At 39.1% G+C, this 24,166-nt stretch overlaps 1 protein-coding gene across 1 annotated transcript; it reads right to left on the reverse strand.

Moving 5' to 3' along the window:
- Positions 1–1,441: 1,441 nt before the first annotated feature.
- cyp4t8 (cytochrome P450, family 4, subfamily T, polypeptide 8) lies at positions 1,442–24,028 on the reverse strand. Its single transcript, XM_084089839.1, has 12 exons — positions 23,785–24,028; positions 22,086–22,230; positions 21,943–21,987; positions 19,894–20,021; positions 18,922–19,046; positions 18,689–18,843; positions 17,509–17,615; positions 17,179–17,369; positions 15,433–15,566; positions 14,555–14,619; positions 8,046–8,128; positions 1,442–3,119 (listed from the first exon to the last, which is right to left on the reverse strand). The coding sequence occupies exons 1-12, from the start codon at positions 23,968–23,970 to the stop codon at positions 2,942–2,944; spliced, it is 1,542 nt and encodes a 513-aa protein (XP_083945965.1). The 5' UTR covers positions 23,971–24,028; the 3' UTR covers positions 1,442–2,941.
- Positions 24,029–24,166: the final 138 nt, after the last annotated feature.

Consider the following 24,166-nt stretch of genomic DNA (forward strand, 5'->3'; position numbering starts at 1 on the left):
ACCTTTGCATCAAATTACACTGAACAAAATTATAAACGCAACACTTTTGTTTTTGCCCCCATTTTTCATGAGCTGAACTCAAAGATCTAAGACTTTTTCTATGTACACAAAAGGCCTATTTCTCTCAAATATTGTTCACAAATATGTCTAAATCTGTGTTAGTGAGCACTTCTCCTTTGCCGAGATAATCCATCCGCCTCACAGGTGTGGCATATCAAGATGCTGATTAGACAGCATGATTATTGCACAGGTGTGCCTTAGGCTGCCCACAATAAAAGGCCACTCTAAAATGTGCAGTTTTATCACACAGCACAATGCCACAGATGTCGCAAGTTTTGAGGGAGCGTGCAATTGGTATGCTGACTGCAGGAATGTCCACCAGAGCTGTTGCCCGTGAATTGAATGTTCATCTCTCTACCATAAGACCACATGTAACCACGCCAGCCCAGGACCTCCACATCCAGCCTCCCGGACACCTGCTGCAACAATCGGTTTGCATAACCAAAGAATTTCTGCACAAACTTTCAGAAACCGTCTCAGGGAAGCTCATCTGCATGCTCGTCGTCCTCATCTGGGTCTCGACCTGACTGCAGTTCGTCGTCGTAACCGACTTGAGTGGGCAAATGCTCACATTTGATGGCGTCTGGCACTTTGGAGAGGTGTTCTCTTCACGGATGAATCTCGGTGTTCACTGTACAGGGCAGATGGCAGACAGTGTGTATGGCGTCGTGTGGGTGAGTGGTTTGCTGATGTCAACGTTGTGGATCGAGTGGCCCATGGTGGCGGTGGGGTCATGGTATGGGCAGGCGTATGTTATGGACAATGAACACAGGTGCATTTTATTGATGCATTTTGAATGCACAGAGATACCGTGACGAGATCCTGAGGCCCATTGTTGTGCCATTCATCCATGACCATCACCTCATGTTGCAGCATGATAATGCACTGCCCCATGTTGCAAGGATCTGTACACAATTCCTGGAAGCTGAAAACATCCCAGTTCTTGCATGGCCATCGTACTCACTGGACATGTCACCCATTGAGCATGTTTGGGATGCTCTGGATAGGCGTATACGACAGTGTGTTCCAGGTCCTGCCAATATCCAGCAACTTCGCACAGCCATTGAAGAGGAGTGGACCAACATTCCACAGGCCACAATCAACAACCTGATCAACTCTATGCAAAGGAGATGTGTTCAACTGCATGAGGCAAATGGTGGTCACACCAGATACTGACTGGTTTTCGGACCCCCCCGGACAAGCTGTTTCTAACTCCAAAAAAAGTTTATTTTGGCCTGATTTTGTTCTAAATGATGTCACATTAATTTGTTCTTCAATTTCGCTTGAATATCGGGGCCTTAACAGTCCATTTAATAGTTAACTTCATCCTTTCACTAGCTGAAATATTATACATAAAGTGTGCTTGTACTTAATACATTCGTCTAGCCTTCAGATTTTATTGTGCCATACACTTATGCCACACTTATATTTCATACATTTTTCATTTCAAACACACGGCCAGTAAGTGCTTATATCCTTCAATAACAGTCCTTTTTGAAGGACCCTTAGGCTGTTAAAGTGTCAATCAAAGGGTGTTTATTGACCATTGCAAAATGGCAAATGTTGTAAAATATCTTCTTTACAGCTTTGGAGAGTAAATAAAATAATTCTAATTTTTGGGTTTTATACTTCTAAGAATCAGCACAATTTCAAATGATGCAAAACTGATTTTTTATTTAAACCATGTAGTGCTAATGAGAGGAAACTATTCACAATAACCACTAAAATAGTTTACATTCATCATGCATCAAAAAGTGAAAAAAGTCTAAAGCAAGCTAATTAATAAACATTTTCATCTTTTCACTAGTTAAAAATCACAAGAGTTTATTGGTATTTATTCCATACTAGAGATTTCTAATTTCAGAATGAGTGTAGTAATGTAGCTAAGGCAAAATATTCATTCAGTATCAAATTAATTCATATTACTTGAACATATTTCCTAGATTTCTTTTAAATGCCTTGTAAATATAACAGACCCCAAGTGAAAATTCAACGAGAGCTGGGGACTTCGGGTGACCCGTACCCGTACACAGCAACTGACGACGTTTAGAGACAAAACTGCTGACGGTGTGAATGTGGCGTAAGTCAAGTCACCTTTATTTATATAGCGCTTTTTACAATACAGATTGTTTCAAAGCAGCTTTAAAGAGATAACAGGAAAATAATGCAACAAAGATTGTTTTGGCTGTACAGCAGCTCTAGAAGAAAGTCATTGTCTGGCTTAAGTTTTTAATTGATTCATTTCCGTTGTAAAAATCATTAGTTATTAACTTAGGGGGGCGCTTACACGACACTGTTTTAACTAAAAACAGAAAACCTTTAATGCGTTCTGGCCATTCATTTACATGGCAACGGTGTTTGGTGGCCTGAGAATGCAAACTTTGAAATAAGTTTCAAAGTGCAAGTTTTTGAAAACGGATTTTGAAAGCGATACCGTTATCATCTCCATGTAAACTTCAAAAACGTGAATCTTTGAAAACGGTGACGGCATGCACATTCGTATTATGTGTTTAGTCTATAGGCATGTGCGGTTGAATGCGCATGTGCGAGGGCACGTAGTCTGTCTTTACAAACTGACATTGCCAAATACTTGTCTGGCATGCATAATACAGATTTTGATAACGTTTTCATCTGTACAAAAAAAAAAAAAAAAAAACTTGTGTTGATGGAGTAAATTCATTAAGCAGTTTTACCACTTTATTGTGTGGAAATTCATTGCAAAAATCATCTTATTCAATAACCATCCAGTTTCCAGGCACCAAATGTGCTGAATAAGGCTGTGCGCAGTGTGCAGTAAATATTTCAATTAAGTCATTGTCATTCTTCTCAGAGCAAATAGGCCTCCAGCACGTCAAACAGGCTCAATGAACACACTATCTTTTCATGAATCATTTTCCACTAATTTGATCTTGATGTGAATTCCATTGAGTGATCTGAGCACTACTAGAGGGATCATCTTCGGGGTGTGTTTGGGGTCTTTAATGAGGCGATATTTCCTCAGTGTCAGCGCCACTGCTACTTTCATCTCATTCATGGCAAAGTTCTGTCCAATGCAGTTTCTGTAATCAGATATACATCAGAAGCTTTATTAGCTGTTTATTTATAACCACACCATATCTTTTTCTATCTGAAGCAATTGCATTAGTACTGAAATGTATAAATTCACAACAATTTGTTTACAAATCAGACAACACTATTTTGGATATAGTAGCACAATCTACTGGGTGGTTTTACAATAGTTTTTTCAATCACAGTCATAGGAGTTTAGAAATCATTGTAATTCATATAATATGAAACAGCAGGGACAGTCATCCCAGAGAAACCTGAGATTAGTTATCTAAAAATTAGGTATCTAACATGCTTACTGAAGAAATAAAATTCCACCATTGAACAAACATTTTGTGCCAGTGAAAAAAAAAGAAAAAAAAAAGTATACACTTTAGCATACTTTTAAAATGAGAACTTATTAGGGAAATATCAAATATTTTGAATACTCAGAATACTCTGAATATTATGCAAACCTATAATAATTTAACATGTTAATATAAACTATATACTTTATGTATTTAATGTCACTTTATTAATCAATGTCTTTGATGCTGACCTTTGATGATCCAATCCAAGCATAATAATAAGCTAAAATGACGTTACATTTAACATTTGTGTTTCTTTTTTTTTGGCCTTTATTATGAAAAGCCAATAAATCATGTAAACTTCAGTTTTTATGTTAATGCACTGTTTATACTGTTTTAAAATAATTTACATCCTGTACATAATGTTTTGAATTTAAAAAAAGGATATCAATCTGTGTTGTGGTGTGAGGTCAACTTGGTCAAGTAGTAAACAAGTGTCCTTTAGGAATCATCAATGGAGCATGAATGTCACCTAGTGGCCTTTGTTGGTATAGCAACTCACAAAAAGCTAATTTTAGGGTGAACCAATTTTTTAAAAATGTATTATTTTAATAAAATATATTATTTTTTATTGCAGCACTTTTTTTTTATTAAACAGCTATAACTTTTTTTTTGAAGACACCTGTGCAAGAAACTTCAAAGTGTCTTTAAAACAAGACCAAAATGAGGTTTATATTCTAACGCGTTCCAGAATTACATTCATTTGAATTTCCTTTGCAGGTCTACACTCAAAAATGGGCATGGCAGTTAACAGGTTAATTGCTGAAGTGTTCAACTTTCTTCAGCTGCATTTGTTTAAAGGTTTGTTTGAGCAGCGCCCTCTAATGTACAGATGTGAATTTGCATGTCCTTCAGCCTGAGGCTTTATTAATTTCAAATTTGGTGTGAAAGGGCCTTTATATTTGCCAAAAATAGAACTTTTGTTTTTTTGTGTGTGTTATTAAAAACAAACAAGCAAGCCCAGCCCAGCACAGGTGAGAAAAAATAACGCAAAAGTAGCATAACGCATTACTTTCCATGACAAGTAACACAATTAGTTACTTTTTAAGGGAGTAACCTGGACCTTATGGCATATGCATTTCTAAGAGTTTCCCTTTCAAACGCAAAATGTATGGGTGGAGAGTATTTAAATAAATCCTGCAACATGATTTACTAAGGTTCGAAGTAATTTACTGGCATTTGTGCCATTTAACGCAGCATAAAAGCATGGCTTAACCCATTTTTGCGCTTGACTTGCTGTGATAGTTGCTGCTAGGAGGAGAAACCACAGAGAACAAACAGTGTGATTAGAAGGAAGAGAATTTTCAATACATTTAAATGAATCATGCAACGTGATTTACTCAGGTTTGAGGAAGTAAATTTACAGGCATTTGCTCCATTATTTATTGTAGATTACCCACACCTGATTATCATCGGCTCTGCTTGTTTGCAACCCTCTTGCTAGATTGTGTTGGTCATAATGGAAATGAGCTGCTGTTCATGTGTGCGCTGTCAGTAGATCCTCTCCCATCTGCACTTTTATGGGATTGCGGTTTGCCCTGTTTAGTAAATCTGGCCCTTAATTGCATGTTACTTGCAATTAAATTCAAATGTATTATAACTCTATATTTTATATTATTATATTATAGTGCTTTTTGACCCACTTTAATACTAAAGGTCCAATATGTAATTTCATAATTACTACTTTTGTATTTGAAATAAATGCACTGACAAGATATTATTGTAAACTAAAAATATACTTTGAAATATATACTAAGAAATATAATTTCTTAATGACATACTTCATGTCATTTGTAAAACGTGTATGTCATGTTTTTTAACATAATCATGAAAGTTTACTCTCTTTAAGTACACTTAAGTGGCCTTTTATTTCATTAATATTATATATTCTTTTTTAAATGTATACTTTTGAGATTTGAAGTACAAGTGCACATTCAGTACAATTATTATTCAAAGGTAGCTGAGCCAACTTAGTAAATCTTTTCAAACAAAAGCAATGTCAAACGACCTACATTATCAGTTGCTTTATTGTTGTTTGCTATGCTCTCATCAGGGTTGAACTGAGGTCAGTTGAAGGAAAGTTCAGTTCTTTATGTAATTCTTTTCCAAACAACAGCAGTTCATAGTGTCAAGCTGTTAGGACACAAACTCACACATGTAGTCCACATGAGCTGTGCGCTATATTCCAATTCCAATATGATAAGGTTTCAGTAGGTAACATAGCAAAAACTTTTATACACTGATAATCTTGCCAACTTCCAATTGCATCTGCGCTCAGATTCTAAAACAGTGTGCTAAGACAGATTGCTTTTTCACAGGACAACACTGATTGCAAAACGCTATTGCTTTTGCAGTTGTTTAAATATGCAGAATGGAGAATGACATTTAAAGATTTTTAGTGAATAATGACTTAAAGGAACACTCCACACATTTGCATTAAGCTTTGCAATGTTAGAAACCCAGTCATACTATTGAATGGCCGTGCAACATTTTCTCATTTTCCCCTGAGACGAGAGAAATCTGTATTTACCTCTTTACACTTCCTCCTACAATGACGCAAAAATCATCATTTTGCGTCATTGTCGGAGGAAGTGTAAGAGGGGGGGATTTCTGTTAAGACTACAAGCACTAGTTCCCACCCTTTCAAACCCGCCCATAGGGGGTTGGACCTAATGCGCTAACAGACCAATCACAGATCAGTGCCAGTGCGTTTGATTTCGCCGGCAGAAACCTGCATGTCCGGCCGTCGAGATCATCCAAAATGTCCGGGATTCAGCTTTGCTTTCTACGGTCGCCATTCATTGTTTACATGCACACCTTTTGTTTCAATCTAACTGAATTCATTCCGATTGGTGAATCTGAATGTAGTGTTTACATGAACGCTAAACAAGTGATCGGTTGATGTGCGTTTTACCATTGCTAAGAAAATACCCGCTCCTCAATGAGAGATAGCCCACGAAACCGGCGCGTCTCACAGGCGCCGCTCATCAGTAATCACGCCACCGCTTTTGCGTTCTACAGTCGCCATTCATCATGTTTACTGTGGCGAGCAGGACGAGGCTAGGGCCGCGGGAGAAAGACGCGAGGCCGGTGGCGTGATCGGTTGATGTGCGTTTTACCATTGCTAAGAAAATAGCAGCTACCCGCTCCTACGTGAGAGATACGAGACCAGTGCCTCACAGGTGTCGGTCATCAGTAATCACGCCACCGGCCTCGCGTTGTTCTCCCGCGGCCCTAGTCTCGTCCTGCTCGCCACAGTAAACACAATGAATGGCGACCGTAGAACGCAATCCCGACCGTAGCCGAATCCCGGACATTTTGTGCAATGCGATCTCAAAAACCCGGGCAGACTCATGGAGACTAGTTAGCTTTATTGTTTACAACTGCTCTCTAACCGGTAGGCGTGGCTTGGGAGTGGCCTCGTAGAGCAGCAAAGCAAGTGCATTCTGGGAGTTGTTGTCTTTCATCCACATGAGCCAAAAATACATTTTCTGTCTTTTCTCAGTCTAGAAAGCTCCAAATTCAAAAATAATTTCACATTTCTTCTACATAACTGACCCAATTTAAATACACATTCATCTTTCCAGAGGTGGAGTATCCCTTTAAATTTCAGTTTGTCTACTATATGATAGAGCTGCACAATTACTTCTTAAAAGATTGTGATCTTGATTCAAACACCCACGTGATCTTATTTCTAAATGACAATGATTCTGAGCAGTTGCCATGTATCGGTATGAAAGTATTTTCAACCACACATTATTGATACTTCTGTTACAATAATTCATATGATCACATAAGTACTGGGATTAAAGTTTAAAGTTTGGATATATACACTGATATCTATGGTCAGTAGCAAACTTGATTTATGCTTCAAATAAAGATTGTATTGATTACATCATTACACCAGAAGGTGGCGACAAATGACTGTTACAACAATGTATTTGTCATTGGATTATTCATTCGTGATTTGTTCAAAAGTGCAGATTCATCCAGTAATGAAACAAGTGAAGTCTTTATGCGCAAATCATTGAAGCATTCAGTCAAACCAATAAAATAATAATAATAATTCAAATTAATGAAATATTTTTTTAAATAGACTACAGCATTTCACATTTTGTCTGATCCTCTAGTAAATTCCATGTTATTTTGTTTAGTTTTCTATTGAGAATCTCTATTTTAAACAAATAAATCAATTTATCCAGAATTGTGCAGCTCTACTATATGAGTTCAGAAATCTTTAAATATAGTATTGTGACATAGCAAATATAGGCTACTTGTATGGTAATTTTATGTTTTTGTTTGTTACTATGAACTGTCATTGAACAGGAAAGAACTGAATAATCTTCCTTTTCTGTTGGATAGGAAAAACAGCGTGCAGGTTTTGAACTTAAATTGTCTTTTTTTTCAATACATTTTCAGCTTTACTAAGAATCTCATTGCTATTTGTTCTCATGCGGGTTGAAATGGGGTCAGAGAACCAAACTCCAGCTCTATTCTATGCGAGTGAAATGTGAGTGAATGACCCACTTGCTAAACCGCTCATGTCTCTTCAACACTCGCTGGCTTACAAACCTGGGTCCAGCAGAGAAGGGCACAAACGCATGAGGTGATCTCTTAGCAGAGTTCTCTGGCAGAAATCTCAATGGATCAAATACCTGTGGACAACACAACATTTTAAATACATGTACAGAATTCTAAAGTATAGTTATACAGTGAGGAAAATAAGTATTTGAACACCCTGCTATTTTGCAAGTTCTCCCGCTTGGAAATCATGGAGGGGTCTGAAATTGTCATCGTAGGTGCATGTCCACTGTGAGAGACATAATCTAAAAAAAAAAATCCAGAAATCACAATATATGATTTTTTAACTATTTATTTGTATGATACAGCTGCAAATAAGTATTTGAACACCTGTCTATCAGCTAGAATTCTGACCCTCAAAGACCTGTTAGTCTGCCTTTAAAATGTCCACCTCCACTCCATTTATTATCCTAAATTAGATGCACCTGTTTGAGGTCGTTAGCTGCATAAAGACACCTGTCCACCCCATACAATCAGTAAGAATCCAACTGCTAACATGGCCAAGACCAAAGAGCTGTCCAAAGACACTAGAGACAAAATTGTACACCTCCACAAGGCTGGAAAGGGCTACGGGGAAATTGCCAAGCAGCTTGGTGAAAAAAGGTCCACTGTTGGAGCAATCATTAGAAAATGGAAGAAGCTAAACATGACTGTCAATCTCCCTCGGACTGGGGCTCCATGCAAGATCTCACCTCGTGGGATCTCAATGATCCTAAGAAAGGTGAGAAATCAGCCCAGAACTACATGGGAGGAGCTGGTCAATGACCTGAAAAGAGCTGTTACTGTTGGTAATACACTAAGACGTCATGGTTTGAAATCATGCATGGCACGGAAGGTTCCCCTGCTTAAACCAGCACATGTCAAGGCCAGTCTGAAGTTTGCCAATGACCATTTGGATGATCCAGAGGAGTCATGGGAGAAAGTCATGTGGTCAGATGAGACCAAAATAGAACTTTTTGGTCATAATTCCACTAAACGTGTTTGGAGGAAGAAGAATGATGAGTACCATCCCAAGAACACCATCCCTACTGTGAAGCATGGGGGTGGTAGCATCATGCTTTGGGGGTGTTTTTCTGCACATGGGACAGGGCGACTGCACTGTATTAAGGAGAGGATGACCGGGGCCATGTATTGCGAGATTTTGGGGAACAACCTCCTTCCCTCAGTTAGAGCATTGAAGATGGGTCGAGGCTGGGTCTTCCAACATGACAATGACCCGAAGCACACAGCCAGGATAACCAAGGAGTGGCTCTTTAAGAAGCATATCAAGGTTCTGGCGTGGCCTAGCCAGTCTCCAGACCTAAACCCAATAGAGAATCTTTGGAGGGAGCTCAAACTCCGTGTTTCTCAGCGACAGCCCAGAAACCTGACTGATCTAGAGAAGATCTATGTGGAGGAGTGGGCCAAAATCCCTCCTGCAGTGTGTGCAAACCTGGTGAAAAACAACAGGAAACGTTTGACCTCTGTAATTGCAAACAAAGGCTACTGTACCAAATATTAACATTGATTTTCTCAGGTGTTCAAATACTTATTTGCAGCTGTATCATACAAATAAATAGTTAAAAAAATCATACATTGTGATTTCTGGATTTATTTTTTTAGATTATGTTTCTCACAGTGGACATGCACCTACGATGACAATTTCAGACCCCTCCATGATTTCTAAGTGGGAGAACTTGCAAAATAGCAGGGTGTTCAAATACTTATTTTCCTCACTGTATATACAGACTTTAAAAAGACATGAAATGTACTTGTTTTGTTGTCTTATATTTATGTTTTCTTTTGATGAAGTAAAAATTTCAAACATAAAATGATTAAGGTTAAAATATGGTTGTGTTCTGATTGTGAGTGTTTTGATTATATTAAAGTGGGGTCCGATAGTATGAGACCAAAATCTGTGATGTAAATCTAAAAAGCCTGTCATTGATCATGTGACTGTTTGTACACAAGGTGCATCTTAAATCATGCTGGAGAACATGATCATCAGGTTTTGTTCATGTAGCTCCAGTGCTGCTTTCATTAAAGTCCCCCTGTAGTCAATAATTGTATCCCTTAAAACTCATCTTTGATCACCACAATAAAAATGTAAAAATGTCTGCCTTAGGAGTTGTTAACACGACACTGTTTTCAACTAAAAACATAAAAGTTTTTATGCGTTTTGGCCGTTCGTTTACACGATAATGGTGTTTTGGGTGCCCGAAAACGCAAAGTTTTGAAAACGGGTTTCAAAGTGCAAGTTTTTGAAAACAGTCTCTGTGTAAACAACAAAAATGCAAATCTCTGTAGATGATGACGTCATGCACATGCATATTACATGTTCAGTCTATAGTGTTTCATAGCCATCTAATGGCCTGGCAGCAGAATACACGTGTTTTATTTGTTTTCGCGGATCCGTGTGAATGAGGATCGTTTTGACAATGGTGTCGTCTGTATGTGGAAAACTCAAAGCAAAAACTTCTCAGTTTTAAGCATATCGTTGTCGTGTAAACGTACCCTTAAAATAGCTTGAATGTAACTCTACTCTCACGTTCACCGTCTGTCTCTACACTACAATTCCCAGAATCCTCTTTGGCACACCTGCATTCACTCTCTCCAGATTACTAATCACCTGCACCTGTTCACAATCAACAGCCTCATCAGCAAGCTCTATAAAACACTCACCACAGTCTCAGTTCATTGTCAAGCCTCCAACAGGAACAGACCATGACCTGTTGTCTCCTGAACCTCTGATGCTTCCAAGATGTAACGTAAAGATGTAATGAAACTGTGACTGTTTGGTATCTACAAACCTGAAGTGAACATGCTTACCTGCTGCCTGCCCCGCACTGAGTGATTTTCATTGAATCTGCACTTGAACTCACTGAATACTCACCTTGCACTCTTGTCAACTTGAATAAAGCTGTGTTTGGATTCATTTACCTCTGTCTCTGTGCCTGTATCCTGACAGAAGGCTTGACCTATACCGCTATGGATCCTACACAGCCTGCAGACAGCGCTTCCGCGATCCCCAAGGAATCCACTATGTTCGACCAGAACGGTAGTACTCTGGAGGAATTTGCTAAAGTTTTCCTTCGCCTTTACCAGGATGGGAGCTGGGATGAGGACTTCCTTCAGCAGCAGTTCTGGAGCGGGTTAGACGATCCACTCGCCCAGATACTGCTGTTAGATGATCTCAACCTACCTCTCATCAAATTCATTGACCGCACGCTGTGGGTGTGTGGTTCCTCAATCACCGTGGGAGATGTCCAGTCCGATCTCCACGTCCAGCCTGCTCACCTCATCAGCCCAGTCAAATCCACTGAGCAGGAACTCTGTGTTCGTCCTGGACCAGACGCGGGAACCGTCTGGCCCAGAGCCCGAAAACTGGTTTCCAATAGTGCCGACCTGACGTCTAAGTTATTTGACCCCGCTTTGGAGCTCGCAGGTCTGCTCCATGCTCCACCAAACCCACTGAACCAATTGTCTGCCCAGTCAAGCCAGAGCTTCACGTCAATCCTGCCGACCCAGAGCCATCATTCGCTGCAGCGCCCCCTCGCTCTCGTAAACGGAGGAGGAAGAAGACTTCTTGCATTCCCCAAATTCTGGAGGCCAGCTCTTCATGTCTGTCCAGTTGAGGTTGAAGAGACCACCCTTTCCCTGTATGTTGCTGCTATTATGTGTGTCTGGGCAGCACATGCCTCCCTGTCGGCTACCTCAGCTCCATCCTCTCCTGAATCACATGTTTCCACCCTCAGTCCCGCCGAGTCTTCACTTCACGTCAGTCCTGCTGAGCCAGAGCTTCACGCCAGTCCAGCCCCGAGCCTGCACTTCACGCCAGTCCAGCCGAGCCTGAGACTGAGAGCGTCATGCCCACCGAGCCTGAGACTGAGAGCGTCATGCCTGCCGAGCCTGAGACTGAGAGCGTCATGCCCGCCGAGCCTGAGACTGTCATGCCTGCCGAGCCTGAGACTGCACTTCACGCCAGTCCAGCCGAGCCTGAGCCTGAGACTGAGAGCGTCATGCCCGCCGAGCCTGAGACTGAGAGTGTCATGCCCGCCGAGCCTGAGAGCGTTATGCCCACCGAGTCTGAGACTGAGAGCGTCATGCCGCCAGAGCCAGTCTTCGAGCAAGGGCCAGAGCCAGTCTTCGAGCAAGGGCCAGAGCCAGTCTCCTCAAAAGCGTTTTCCCTGCTGGTTTCGTCCAGTCCCGAGTTTCCTGATATGCTAGTTTCGTCCAGTCCCGAGTTTCCTGATATGCTGGTCCCGTCCAGCCCCGAGTTTCCTGATATGCTGGTCCCGTCCAGCCCCGAGTTTTCCAATCTGCTGGTTCTGCCCAGCCCAGAGCCCGCTGATCCTGCGCCAGAGCCCGCTGATCCTGCGCCAGAGCCCGCTGATCCTGCGCCAGAGCCCGCTGATCCTGCGCCAGAGCCCGCTGATCCTGCGCCAGAGCCCGCTGATCCTGCGCCAGAGCCCGCTGATCCTGCGCCAGAGCCCGCTGATCCTGCGCCAGAGCCCGCTGATCCTGCGCCAGAGCCCGCTGATCCTGCGCCAGAGCCCGCTGATCCTGCGCCAGAGCCCGCTGATCCTGCGCCAGAGCCCTGTCCAGCCCAGAGTTTCCTTCGCCGCTGGTCCCGCTTAGCTCAAAGCCCTCTTCACCGCTGGTCCTGCCCAGCCCAAGACCCTCTTTGCTGCCGGACCCCCCCTTTCCTGTCAATTTCCCCATTCAAATTTTGGGGGGGCGCAGTATACCTGCTAGGGGGACCGCGGAGGTCTCTCCGATGAGGTTCCCAGTACCACCATGGCCACCTGAAAAAACATCTCCGCCATGGCCGCCCGAAGGGTCGTCTCCACCATGGCCGCCCAAAAGGTCGGTTCTGCCATGGCCACCTGACCAGCCTGCTCCGCCTGGACCGTCCTGGAGTCCAGGATGCCCACCCTCCCACCCCATTTGTTGGTATATTTATACGGCGCTAGTCGCGCCTAGTGGGAGTGGGAGTGGGAGTGGGAGGTGGGGGGTTATGTCACGTTCACCGTCTGTCTCTACACTACAATTCCCAGAATCCTCTTTGGCACACCTGCATTCACTCTCTCCAGATTACTAATCACCTGCACCTGTTCACAATCAACAGCCTCATCAGCAAGCTCTATAAAACTCACCACAGCCTCAGTTCATTGTCAAGCCTCCAACAGGAACAGACCATGATCCATTGTCTCCTGAACCTCTGATGCTTACAGGATGTAACGTATACTCACCTGTGAAACACTAATCTCTGTGTCATTGTTCTGCTGTCTCCAGGAATCCTGTTCGATTTCCTATTGCCTGTGATCCGTAGTTCTCCCGAGCTTCCAGTGTTTCCTCCGGGCTTGCTTGCTATCGACTACATCTGAAAGAGAAAAGACAAGTATTTATGAAACCGTGACTGTTTGGTATCTACAAACCTGAAGTGAACATGCTTACCTGCTGTCTGCCCCGCACTGAGTGATCTTCATTGAATCTGCACTTGAACTCACTGAATACTCACCTTGCACTCTTGTCAACTTGAATAAAGCTGTGTTTGGATTCACTTACCTCTGTCTCCGTGCCTGTATCCTGACATCTACACCCTTGCCTCATTTAGGCCCCGTTTACACGTACATGGCTATTTTGAAAAACGGAGACATTTTCCTTCATTTGTGCCCTTCGTTTACACGCAAACGGAGAATTTGTCTCTAAAAACGATTCTTTCTAAAAAATCTGGCCAGAGTGGAGATTTGGGAAAACTTTGTTTGCATGTAAACTGAGAAAAACGCAGTTTTAGGCAGCAACGTCACAGAATGTGACTATTTTCGGGATTCTGATTCGCTAACACGAGCTTGAGCTTCTCGTTACACTGCCACCTGCAAGTTTGGCATGCTCTTGACAGCATATACACAGGTTTGTGTGCATGATGTTATTTTTGAAAACGAAGAGGGGTGAAAAGTCCGTTTATGAAAATAGCCATCCACGTGTAAACGTAGCCTTAGTATAAGCGGTTCTATGAATATGCAAATGCGCCCCGCCTCCACTCACTCCAGCTCAGAGATCCACTCTTTGACGATCACAAGTTGATCTGATTGGTTACAAGGTAGTTTGTGACAGCGATTTCAAACCGTGTTTTTGACTGTCTTTGGTTCCCTGCAGTTTTAAGGAGAAAATACTCCGCAATGGTGTTGACTTATGAATTGGCACATGGTTTGTCTTAAAGCATATTAAAAACACCACATATGTCTAGACAACATTAAAAAATTTCACTACAGGGGGACTTTAAAGCAAAAGACAGGCACACTAGAGACATTCTCAATTCAATTCTTGTCCTTTTTCAACAAATCAGATTATCCTGGTAAAATAATTTGCATTGAAAAAATTATTTAAAAACAAAAATGCAAATAGAGCACTTCACGATTTATCTCAAGCATTTGGACCCCATTTAATTTTTCACTCAATGTTATGTTTTGTAGTGAGCAATGCATTGCATATTTCAGATGTAAAGAAAGCACTCATACATATGGATTCTCCCAAACTGTGGCATTCAAATGGATCCCATAAATGCTAACTCCAATGGTACAACCTATGGAAGAGTAAAACAGTGTTTTAAGGCATGCAGTTACTGTATGTATTTAGCCAGTTTTGTGATGAGCTGATAATGTTCAGTGTCATGCTGCATATACCAAGTAACCGAACAACAAGCAGCTAGATTAATGTTTGAACAGATGTTCTCTGAGTTAGAGGTCATTGTGTCTGTTTACAAGTAAACTAGGTTTAAAGCAGTAGGCAATTTTTCAACCTTCAAAACAAGCCATGTCCATGTTGGCTGTTCTTTCTTCACATACAGTGCTGCAGTTTTGTGTCTGTTGCTTTGGCATAACTATTTGGCCTCTTTTTGGACCATTAATAAAATTGTTCAACCAAAAATGTAAATATATTTTGTAAAAAAAAATATGTAAAAAACAAATATCTTCTTGCAATAAAACTGGGTGGTGACCAAGTGACTGGCATGCTTTAAAAGGACAAAAAAAGTACCATAAAATGCCATAAAAGTACTATAAAAGTAGTATATGACTTCTGCACTTGCCTTCTTTACTCTTCTGATAACCATTGTGTGAGGAACAGACTGAAACATTGGCAATTATTCATTAAAAATCACAGTACTTGCACACTGCCCGAATTAATGAGAGGTGCTAAAGACATTGCCTTTCGTGTGCATTGTGAACGTACCAGGTTTAGATCTGTGGAGGTGAATGAGATTTGTATTATGAACACACTAGGAGAGCTGTTGTGGCTTTAAAAAACTTGGAATCAGGCACACAAGTCATATGGACTACTATGAAGATACTTTTATGGTATTTGGAGTTTGAAAGTCACTGGGTGATCACAGAATTACCTTCAGGTACAGTCCGTCCATCAAAGAAAGTCATGGGTTTAGTCAACTTTCGTGAAATTCCCGGCACAGGAGGGCAAAGCCGCAGAGATTCTTTAATACACATTGTGGTATAAGGAATTTTATTGAGGTCTTCCCTGAAACAGAAGGAGAGAGATGCAGTCTCAGAGAAACAGATGGTGTATAATGCATTTCCAAAGAAATTAAGTCATAATAAGGAAATGCATTGAGTTGATTTGCTATGAAAATAGCATAGCTGAGCTAAAGCTGCTAATATCGTATTTGTACTGTAAAAATACAAGCAAAATTCCCCAGACAGCAACACAGTGTCGGCCCAGATCCTGGGCCGGGTCTGGGCCGACACTATGTTGCTGAGTGGGTCCTTGACATATTTGTTACTAGGGGCCATATCATACACCCGGCGCAATGCAGCGCCAAGCACGACGCCAGTGTGTTTGAAATACATAACTTGTTTCAGCCCGACGCATATATCATTTTCACGTCCTGTTGTTTAAATAGCAAATGCATTTGCGCCTATTTATGCGCCCATGTGCTGCTGGTCTGAAAACGAGGTGTGTTCAGGCACATTGTTGTCGCATTGCTATTTTGAGGCAACTGAAATAGACTGAGCCATTGACCAACAAAAACCTGGTCTAAAGGTTAAACACATTTTTTTTTGGGGGGGTTATTTAAAGAGCGCGTTAGTATGCTTGCGTACACTTTGCTTATTACACACACAGGGATGCGCAACAACACACAAACATTTTTAAAAATGAAAAATAAAAGGATTACAATGTAAAAGATTAATATTGTGTATATAAAGATATGGTGGGATCCGGCTTGTCCCGTAGATGGTCTGCTTGTGCTTTAACCTCGCACACGAGCAGATCCGTTTAAGCGTTCAGCCTTTCCGCTTGCAAATTCCGCCATGTAAATAGCGAATCCGCCATGGCGCGAGCGCAACTAGCTTTTAAAGGGAATGAGAGATGAGACTTTGGTTTATTTCACGTTACGCCCAGAACACACCCATTACTCATTAAGAGAATAGGGACAACCCTTTAAGACCATGCGCCGGGTGCGCCGACCATTTTTCCCATCGTTAAACCAGTGGATTCGGATGCGCCCTCAGTGCACTTGCGCTGTGCGCTTTAGACCATGCACTTAGATCGTTAAAATAGGGCCCCATGACTGTTTAATTGAGTGATTTTTTTTATTTTAACTTCCAATAATTATGAAAACATTTTAACATTTCATTACTTTATGTAATTTCTGTTGCAGTTAAACACTATACCATTAGATAGACTTACATGAAAAACTTAAAGCGTTGCTTATTTCGTTTGTATCTTTTTTCTATTTTGTTTGTCATATTGTGTGTAATTTTCTTCTTTGTTTTTTATTGTTATGACTGACTTTTCATTTGTCTTCAATAACGGAGGACTTTTTTTTACCTACATTAGTTGGCCTAGTTTCTGCTGTGATATAGAATTTTTTGTTTAGGTTGCTTGTGAGCGTCCTGCTACTGGTTGCCTAATAACTAACATTTATGAGATAACATTCACAGATGTTACTCGATGTTGTAGACAACAAATCAGTTTTCTTCCAAAAGTACAGATTTTTGCCAAAATGGAGCAGCCCTTTTTGTTACTGTGACAGACCTACATTTCCAATCATACCACTATTAACAAACCAGGATCCAACTCTTCCTACACTTGATTCAACATGAGTCGAGTGATGACAGTATGACAGTACCAATCCAGCGTGTCTTTTCCATCCAGAGCTTGTAAGATCTCCTCCCGGCATTTCTCCTGGTGCTCAGGGTTACATGCCAGATTGTAGAAGATCCAAGATATTCCACTGGCTGTGGTGTCATGGCCTTCAAACATGAATGTGTCCACTTCAGCCCTGATATCCTCATCTGACAAACCCTGCTGATACTCGTCCTGAGACCGACACACAAAATCACAATCTGTGACAATAATAATACAACGGTACTATGCAATAGGTAACAACATATCAGCCATGAAGGATTTTCATTAAGTCAGAATATAAGAATTGTGTAAGTGCTTGGGAATATCATACTCGGGCAGACAGAAGAATATCCAAAAAGTCCAAATATCGTTTGTTTTTAACAATGCCCTGTTCCTTCTCAATCTTCAAAACTTCCTTCCTCTTTCTGATAACTTCCGCTAAAAAAAAATATCAAGAAATTCAAAAGACATTAGAGTTTTGCTTGTTAAAGTCCCACACTTCCTTTCAAAAGTTTAAGGCTGCATTTATTTGATCAAAAATACAGTAATATTGTGAAATATTTTTACAATTTAAAATGTTTTTTATTTGAATATATTAGAATTTTCAGCATAGTTACTCCAGCTTTTAGTGTCACATAATCTTTCAGAAATTATTCTAATATGATGATTTGCTGCTTAAGAAACATTTCTGATTAATTATCAATGTTAAAAACAGTTGTGCTGCCTTAAAATTTTTTGGAAACTGTGGTACTTTTTTCAGAATTCTTTGACAACAGAAAGTTTGAAAGAACAGCATTTATTTGAAATAGAATCTTTTGTAACATTATAAATGTCTTTTCTGTCACTTTTGATCAATTTAATGCATCCTTGCAGCATAAAAGTATTCATTTCTTTAAAAAAAAAAAAACAACAACTTTTCTTTGAACGGTAGGGCCCCGATATACTTAGTATACGAAATCAAAGATCAAACAGGTGAAGTTCGAACTTCTTTTTACCCCAAAGCGAAGAACGAAAAAGAACTTCGTTGTGAGTATATCAGGGCCTGTAGTGTATATTTTGGTTTATCTAAGATATATAGCAGGTATGGATAAAATAATAGCCCATGAGCAGGCCCAGATATAATCTTTCACAAAATCTGCACAATTCTGAGAAATGTATCTGTTCCTGAACTGGTTTCCCAGTCTTTCATTAGTTAGCCAAACAGATGGACTGGCAAGACTGCTCAAATCAACAAGCAAGTTTTGAAGGAAGGGTGTAGCACTAAATGTTGAGCCCCCTATAAGTCCATTTGGGTCAGAGAGAAAATGCATAATGTTTTTTTGTGTGTGTGTGTGTGTGTTTTAGACAGTAATACAAAGCCATATTATAAAATTTCTAGAGCCTCATAAAATTCAGAGGAACACAGTTAATCTTATTGTTTTCAGATTAAAATGTAAATATTGCATCTGCTGTGGGGTTCCTGTGGGCCTGCTCATGATGGACATGACTGTGGCTTGTCAAAGAAACAACACCTGTATGATTGTGTGCTATGTCAGCTGCCTTCCTGAATTTGTATCCATGTGGACTGAGATGAAATATGGCCTTGCTGTGGTATGGAAAAACTCTGAACCTGAGGTTCACCAGGTGGCAGAGGTCAAACACTGCCTGGGTGTACGGGTTGGTTCCACTGCAATGAGATCAGGGAGATTTTACTAAAAGGAATTGGATACGTACAAACGGACGAGGTAAAAGAGTATTTACTCACCTGTCTGTCTGACAGTTGCTGTTACAGCTGAACGCACATTTCATGATGCTGTCCAGGGTCATGAGACTTACATGCTTAAACAGTTCAAATGACTCTTCTGATTTGGCATAACCCTCAAACTTATCCTAAAAAACAGAAAAATTCATTTAAAGTGTATCATTCTATGTCACTAGTATCACCAAACAATAAGGAATTACAAAACGAATGACTGTTATGTTCCAAGAGCCATCAAGTTATGAAAATGTTATTTCTGAATGTTCTCTGAATGTCCAACATTACGGCAATGCTACTTTTGAATGTTTTCGAACAAGTAGTAACATTTAAAAAATACGTTAGATGAACATCCAACTAAAACGTTGAAGGACAAGATGTTCCATGTACAATGTATAAATACCCTTTTTGGGTAACACTTTATAATAACGTTCAGTTGTAAGTCATTTATAAGTGGTTAGTTAATGATGAACTAATCATTTACAAAACATTCATAAATGATTAGCAAGTGATATACTAACATTTTATGTATGTTTTGTAAATTCCGTTACAAGTCATTTACAAGTGATTAGTAAATGATTAACTAATTATTTACGAAACATGACTATGCGTTCATAAATGATTAATAAGTGATATGTTAATTATTGTATGTATGTTTTGTAGATTCAGTTATAAGTCATTCACAATTGATTAGTTAATGATTAACTAATCATTTACAAAACATGAATAACCTTAGTAAATCACCTTGCGTGATTCATTTAAATACTCTCCTCCTATAAATCTTGCATCTGAAAGGAAAACTCCTACAAATGCACGTGTAATTAGGTCAGCCGTAAAAATAACCCTGTCCAGCCTTTTTAGTAAATCCTAAAAGTAGTTTTTTTAACAGCAAAAGAGGGTTTGTGCAGGAGCTGTTAGTAAATCTGGCCCAAAGTGTTTTAACATAGAAAAAAACACACTCAACAAGTGCCTTAAACGTACAAGCATGACTTCGGTTGAATCAGAAATAAGTTTCACATAAGGCTTCAAAACATCATAATGGAAACCAGGAGTGAGGAGTCGTCTATGCCGAAACCATTTCTGTCCAGCAGACACAAGCAAGCCATCGCCTGAGGAGACAGTGAAGAGTTAAGTGATAACAGGGTGTTTCTTTAACTACAGACACTTTTATGTCCCATGGGTAGATTCTTATTAAAACTGTTTTTACACTACTTTTCAAAAGCTGTTTATGTATAGATTTCATTGTTTTACCTTTGTTCCAAACCCTATGGAAGCTTGTTTCCGCCACTGAATAATAAAGAAATAATAATAATTGCGACTTTTTTGTCTCACAATTCTGACTTTTTTTCTCACAATTGCGATATATCAAGTCAGAATTGTGACTTTTTTCTCAGAATTGCGAGATATGAAGTCAGAATTGTGAGAAATAAAGTCACAATTGCGAGATATAAAGTCGCAATTCTGAGAAATAAAGTCGCAATTGCGTGTTATAAAGTCAGAATTGTGAGATATAAACTATTCTGAGGTAAAAAAAAAAAAGCCTCAGCCTTTTTTTCCTTAGAATTGGACTTTATATCTCACAATTCTGAGAAAAGAGATATAAACTCGCAATTATGTGTTATAAAGTCAGAATTGCGTGATATAAAGTCGCAATTGCAAGAAAAAAAGTCAGAATTCGGACTTTATAAGATGCAATTGCAACTTTATTTCACGCAATTCTGACTTTATATCTCACAATTCTGACTTTATTTCTCGCAATTCTGACTTTATAACACGCAATTGCGACTTTATTTCACGCAATTCTGACTTTATATCTCAGAATTGCGAGATGTAAACTCGCAATTGTGAGATAAAAAGTCGCAATTATCTTTTAAAATGTTTTATTTTGGGGCGGAAACAAGCTTCCATAAAACCCAGAGACAAAATGTGAAAAATAATCAGTTTTTTAGTTGAATTACAACTGTCCTACAGATGTCGCAGAATTTTTGCCACAAGTAATATTTTTTCCTAATAAAGCTTGTTTATTTGTTTGCCAAGGGGACAACATTGTCAGTCAAGTGCTTGATATGGAAAATGTAGTTTTTAAATTATTTTTTTTCACATTTGACAATAAGCACGGACATATTTTAACTGTGTAAATTTAAGATACATAAAATGGTTAAAATACAAAAAAATTATTTAATGAGACTGCCATTTTATTCTAAAACTAAAACAGAGTGTCTATTCACATCAAATGCAAATAGTCAGCCTTGTTGGCAAAGGCTATTTACACTACTGTAACTCCATTCACCATTGTATGATTAAGCCAGATAAAATTACAAGAGACATCCCGTTGATAGCAGGATTGGGTGGCGTTGGCTTTTGACTCGATTGACCCGAGTTTGAATCTGCCTTTTTCCAAACTCTTTCTTCTCTCTTGGATTTTCCCATATCAGCTCCGAGAGGCGTTTATTTGAAATAAAAACTAAAAAAATATTCAAAAAGTGGACATAAAGAGCCAAATGGGTATTTAATAGTGTGATTAAAGTGTTTAACGGGTAGGGTTAGGGGTAGCTTTAGGGACAGTAATGTCCTAATAAGTCTGTTTATTAATTTAATAAATTGTGTAATAAATATAATCATATACACTGAATATGTTGTTATTACTGCATACTGTTTTATAATATACTACAATACACTAATGAGCAAATAGTAGGCCTATCTGACACTATATGCACTAGGTATAATAGCATCTCACAAGTATTTACACTTAGTGCAAACAAAAAAATACTGCTATTTTCACTTATATAATAAAATGTCATGTCTGCCACAGAATGAATGGTGACTTGAGATGGTGAAAATTACATTTGTTTACAACAGAAAAACTGGCAAAAACAGAATTCTAACATGGTGTCTGTATATAGACTGTTGGACATTGTTAGTCAATAAAGTAAACTAGTAAAATCCAAGGGTCCCATAATTGAAGAAACACCCAATAATAAACTATTGAACAATGGTCTTTTATGTAAATTATCTTTTGTGTAATCTTACCCAACCAAGGGATGAAAAACTTATATGCATAGTCATCTTTGGGTTCTGTCAAAAAAGCAAAATAAAGTCATATAAAAAGGCTTGTTTTGGTTATTAATTAAATCTGAAATGTATCATTCAAACAGTCAATCAAAGATCAGCACCTGTTGTGGTGAGAATGGTCTTCGCATATGATGGGTGGTGGATATTCAAAATGGACAGTGACGGGCCAAACCACAGTGGAAAAGCAAATGGATACTGTTTACTCCACTTCAAAATCTTTTCCAAATCATGTCCATCCTGGTGAAACTATAAAAAAAAATCATACAACTGTAATCAACATTACCCTCTAAAGTTATTAATTTCACGTGAATTCTTCCAATTCCTGCTGAAGAATGTGAGTGCAATACAAGGCTCTGTTCTGTTTTTTGCCTTACAATATAACAATGTAATTGTTTAGTGGCAGTGAATAGACAACGGCTCAGGCATGAGGTTTCCGTCCTCGGAAGATAAGGAGGTCAAATACAGAAGACTTCACAAAAAAACGTGAAAACTTGCACCAGCTACACATTTACTACTATTTTTTCATACCTGCCAGACGACTACTAAGAACTACTATATACAGGTTCATAATTAATGTGAATAATGCATAATTAATTCTAAATTAAAGATCACCCACTAGTAATGACTCAAGAAGGAATTACTAATGATTTGGATCAGTATTCTAACGTGAAAAGCATGATAAATCCCTAATATTGACTTAAGTCATTGTAAGCTTTTGAGGTTTTTGTAAGGTTTTGGATAGTAATGACTCAAGTGTTCCTATCCTACATCTTTATAAAGGATTTACTAATGATTTGGATCAGTATTCTAAAGTGAAGATCATGGTAACCCACTACTAATGACTCATGCCTTACCAACTCCATCAGAAGGAATAACTATCCAATAACACTACAAAAACCTCAAAAGTAGGGCTGCACAATATATCGAAATTATCTAAATATCGCAAATGTATATATGCTATATGCATATCGCAAGAGCTTGCAATAACTGGGGTCATGAACAAAAGACAAAGAGAAAATCCCTCACTGCTCTTGGCTGAATAACTTTTGTAGCTTTACTAAGAATCAGTATTTATTTAATTCATACAGTGAAAACTAAGCAGCGTTTTATTTTTACATTTGATTATTCAGTTTCTGTTGTTAAATAAACCTAATGTAGGATAACCTGAAACCCTAAACCCTGTGGTTTACACTGATGTTAAAATAACACTTCTTTACTACAGTATAACACTGATGTTCACTTTCAGAAGTTGTAGGGATGTTTTCTTGTCACAAAAAGAATGTGAAACACATACGTTCATTTAATTTAAAATATATTTTAAAGATTATTTAAGTTTACTTTACACACTTTACTCAAAAGCTTACAATCATTTTTAGAATACCATTCCAAATCATTAGTTATTCCTTCTGAAGAATTTGGTAATACTAACTTGAGTCTATAGGCTACTAATAGGTTACTATTATCTTCACATTAGAATTAATTGCACATTGTGCTTTATTCACATTAATAATTAACCTGTAGTGCTTAGTAGTCCTCTGGCAGGTATGAAAAAAAAAAAAAAATAGTTATTGATCAGCTAATAGTGAACTACCTCATTCTAAGCACTATAATTCGTTAATCAGAGTTAATAGTAGGCTACTAGAGTGTTAATTGCGTTACTCATTTGTTCCTGTGTATTCATTAATGACGGAACAGTATTCTACAGTATTCAGTATTCCCAAGATTTCATATCTTAGAAAAACCTTAGAACATATTTTTGTTAGCTGGGCAGTTGATGAGATGTAGTAATCAGTTGTTTACCTCCTTGACGTGTCCGAAGAGCCAGTGTGCAGGTGGTCCTGGAAAATGCTCCATAGTTCGCATCCCCCTCCTCCTCATTAACAATAATCTAACCACTATCACCAAACACACAAGCAATGCGAGTGCAAAGCCATGATTCATTGAGAGAGCTTCCACATTCAACGGAAAAATCCAGTAGAGCTGCATGACATGAGCTGAGCTGTCAGTCTCGCTCTGGCTCTTCTGTGGTCATTGAACTTGATGTGGGAAAGAGGAAGTGATGAGGAGAGAGGGACGGACTTTCTGCCATAACAAACAACCTTTTATACAACAAATCAACAATTTCATCAGGTTTTCTGATAGCTAGGTGTTGTTACACTGTGAAAAAAAATCGGAAAAACAA

This window comes from Abramis brama (genome assembly GCF_963993115.1).
Source record: "Abramis brama genome assembly, chromosome: 17".
Classification (NCBI taxonomy): Eukaryota; Metazoa; Chordata; class Actinopteri; order Cypriniformes; family Leuciscidae; genus Abramis; species Abramis brama.

Coding starts and splice junctions, on each gene's coding strand:
- cyp4t8 (XM_084089839.1), bottom strand. CDS start 23,970: ATGCAGCTCTACTGGATTTTTCCGTTGAATGTGGAAGCTCTCTCAATG. Junction 22,231..23,784: donor TCTTCGGACACGTCAAGGAG/GTAAACAACTGA, acceptor TTTTTTTTATAG/TTTCACCAGGATGGACATGA. Junction 19,047..19,893: donor ATTCAACCGAAGTCATGCTT/GTACGTTTAAGG, acceptor TCTGTTTTTTAG/GATAAGTTTGAGGGTTATGC.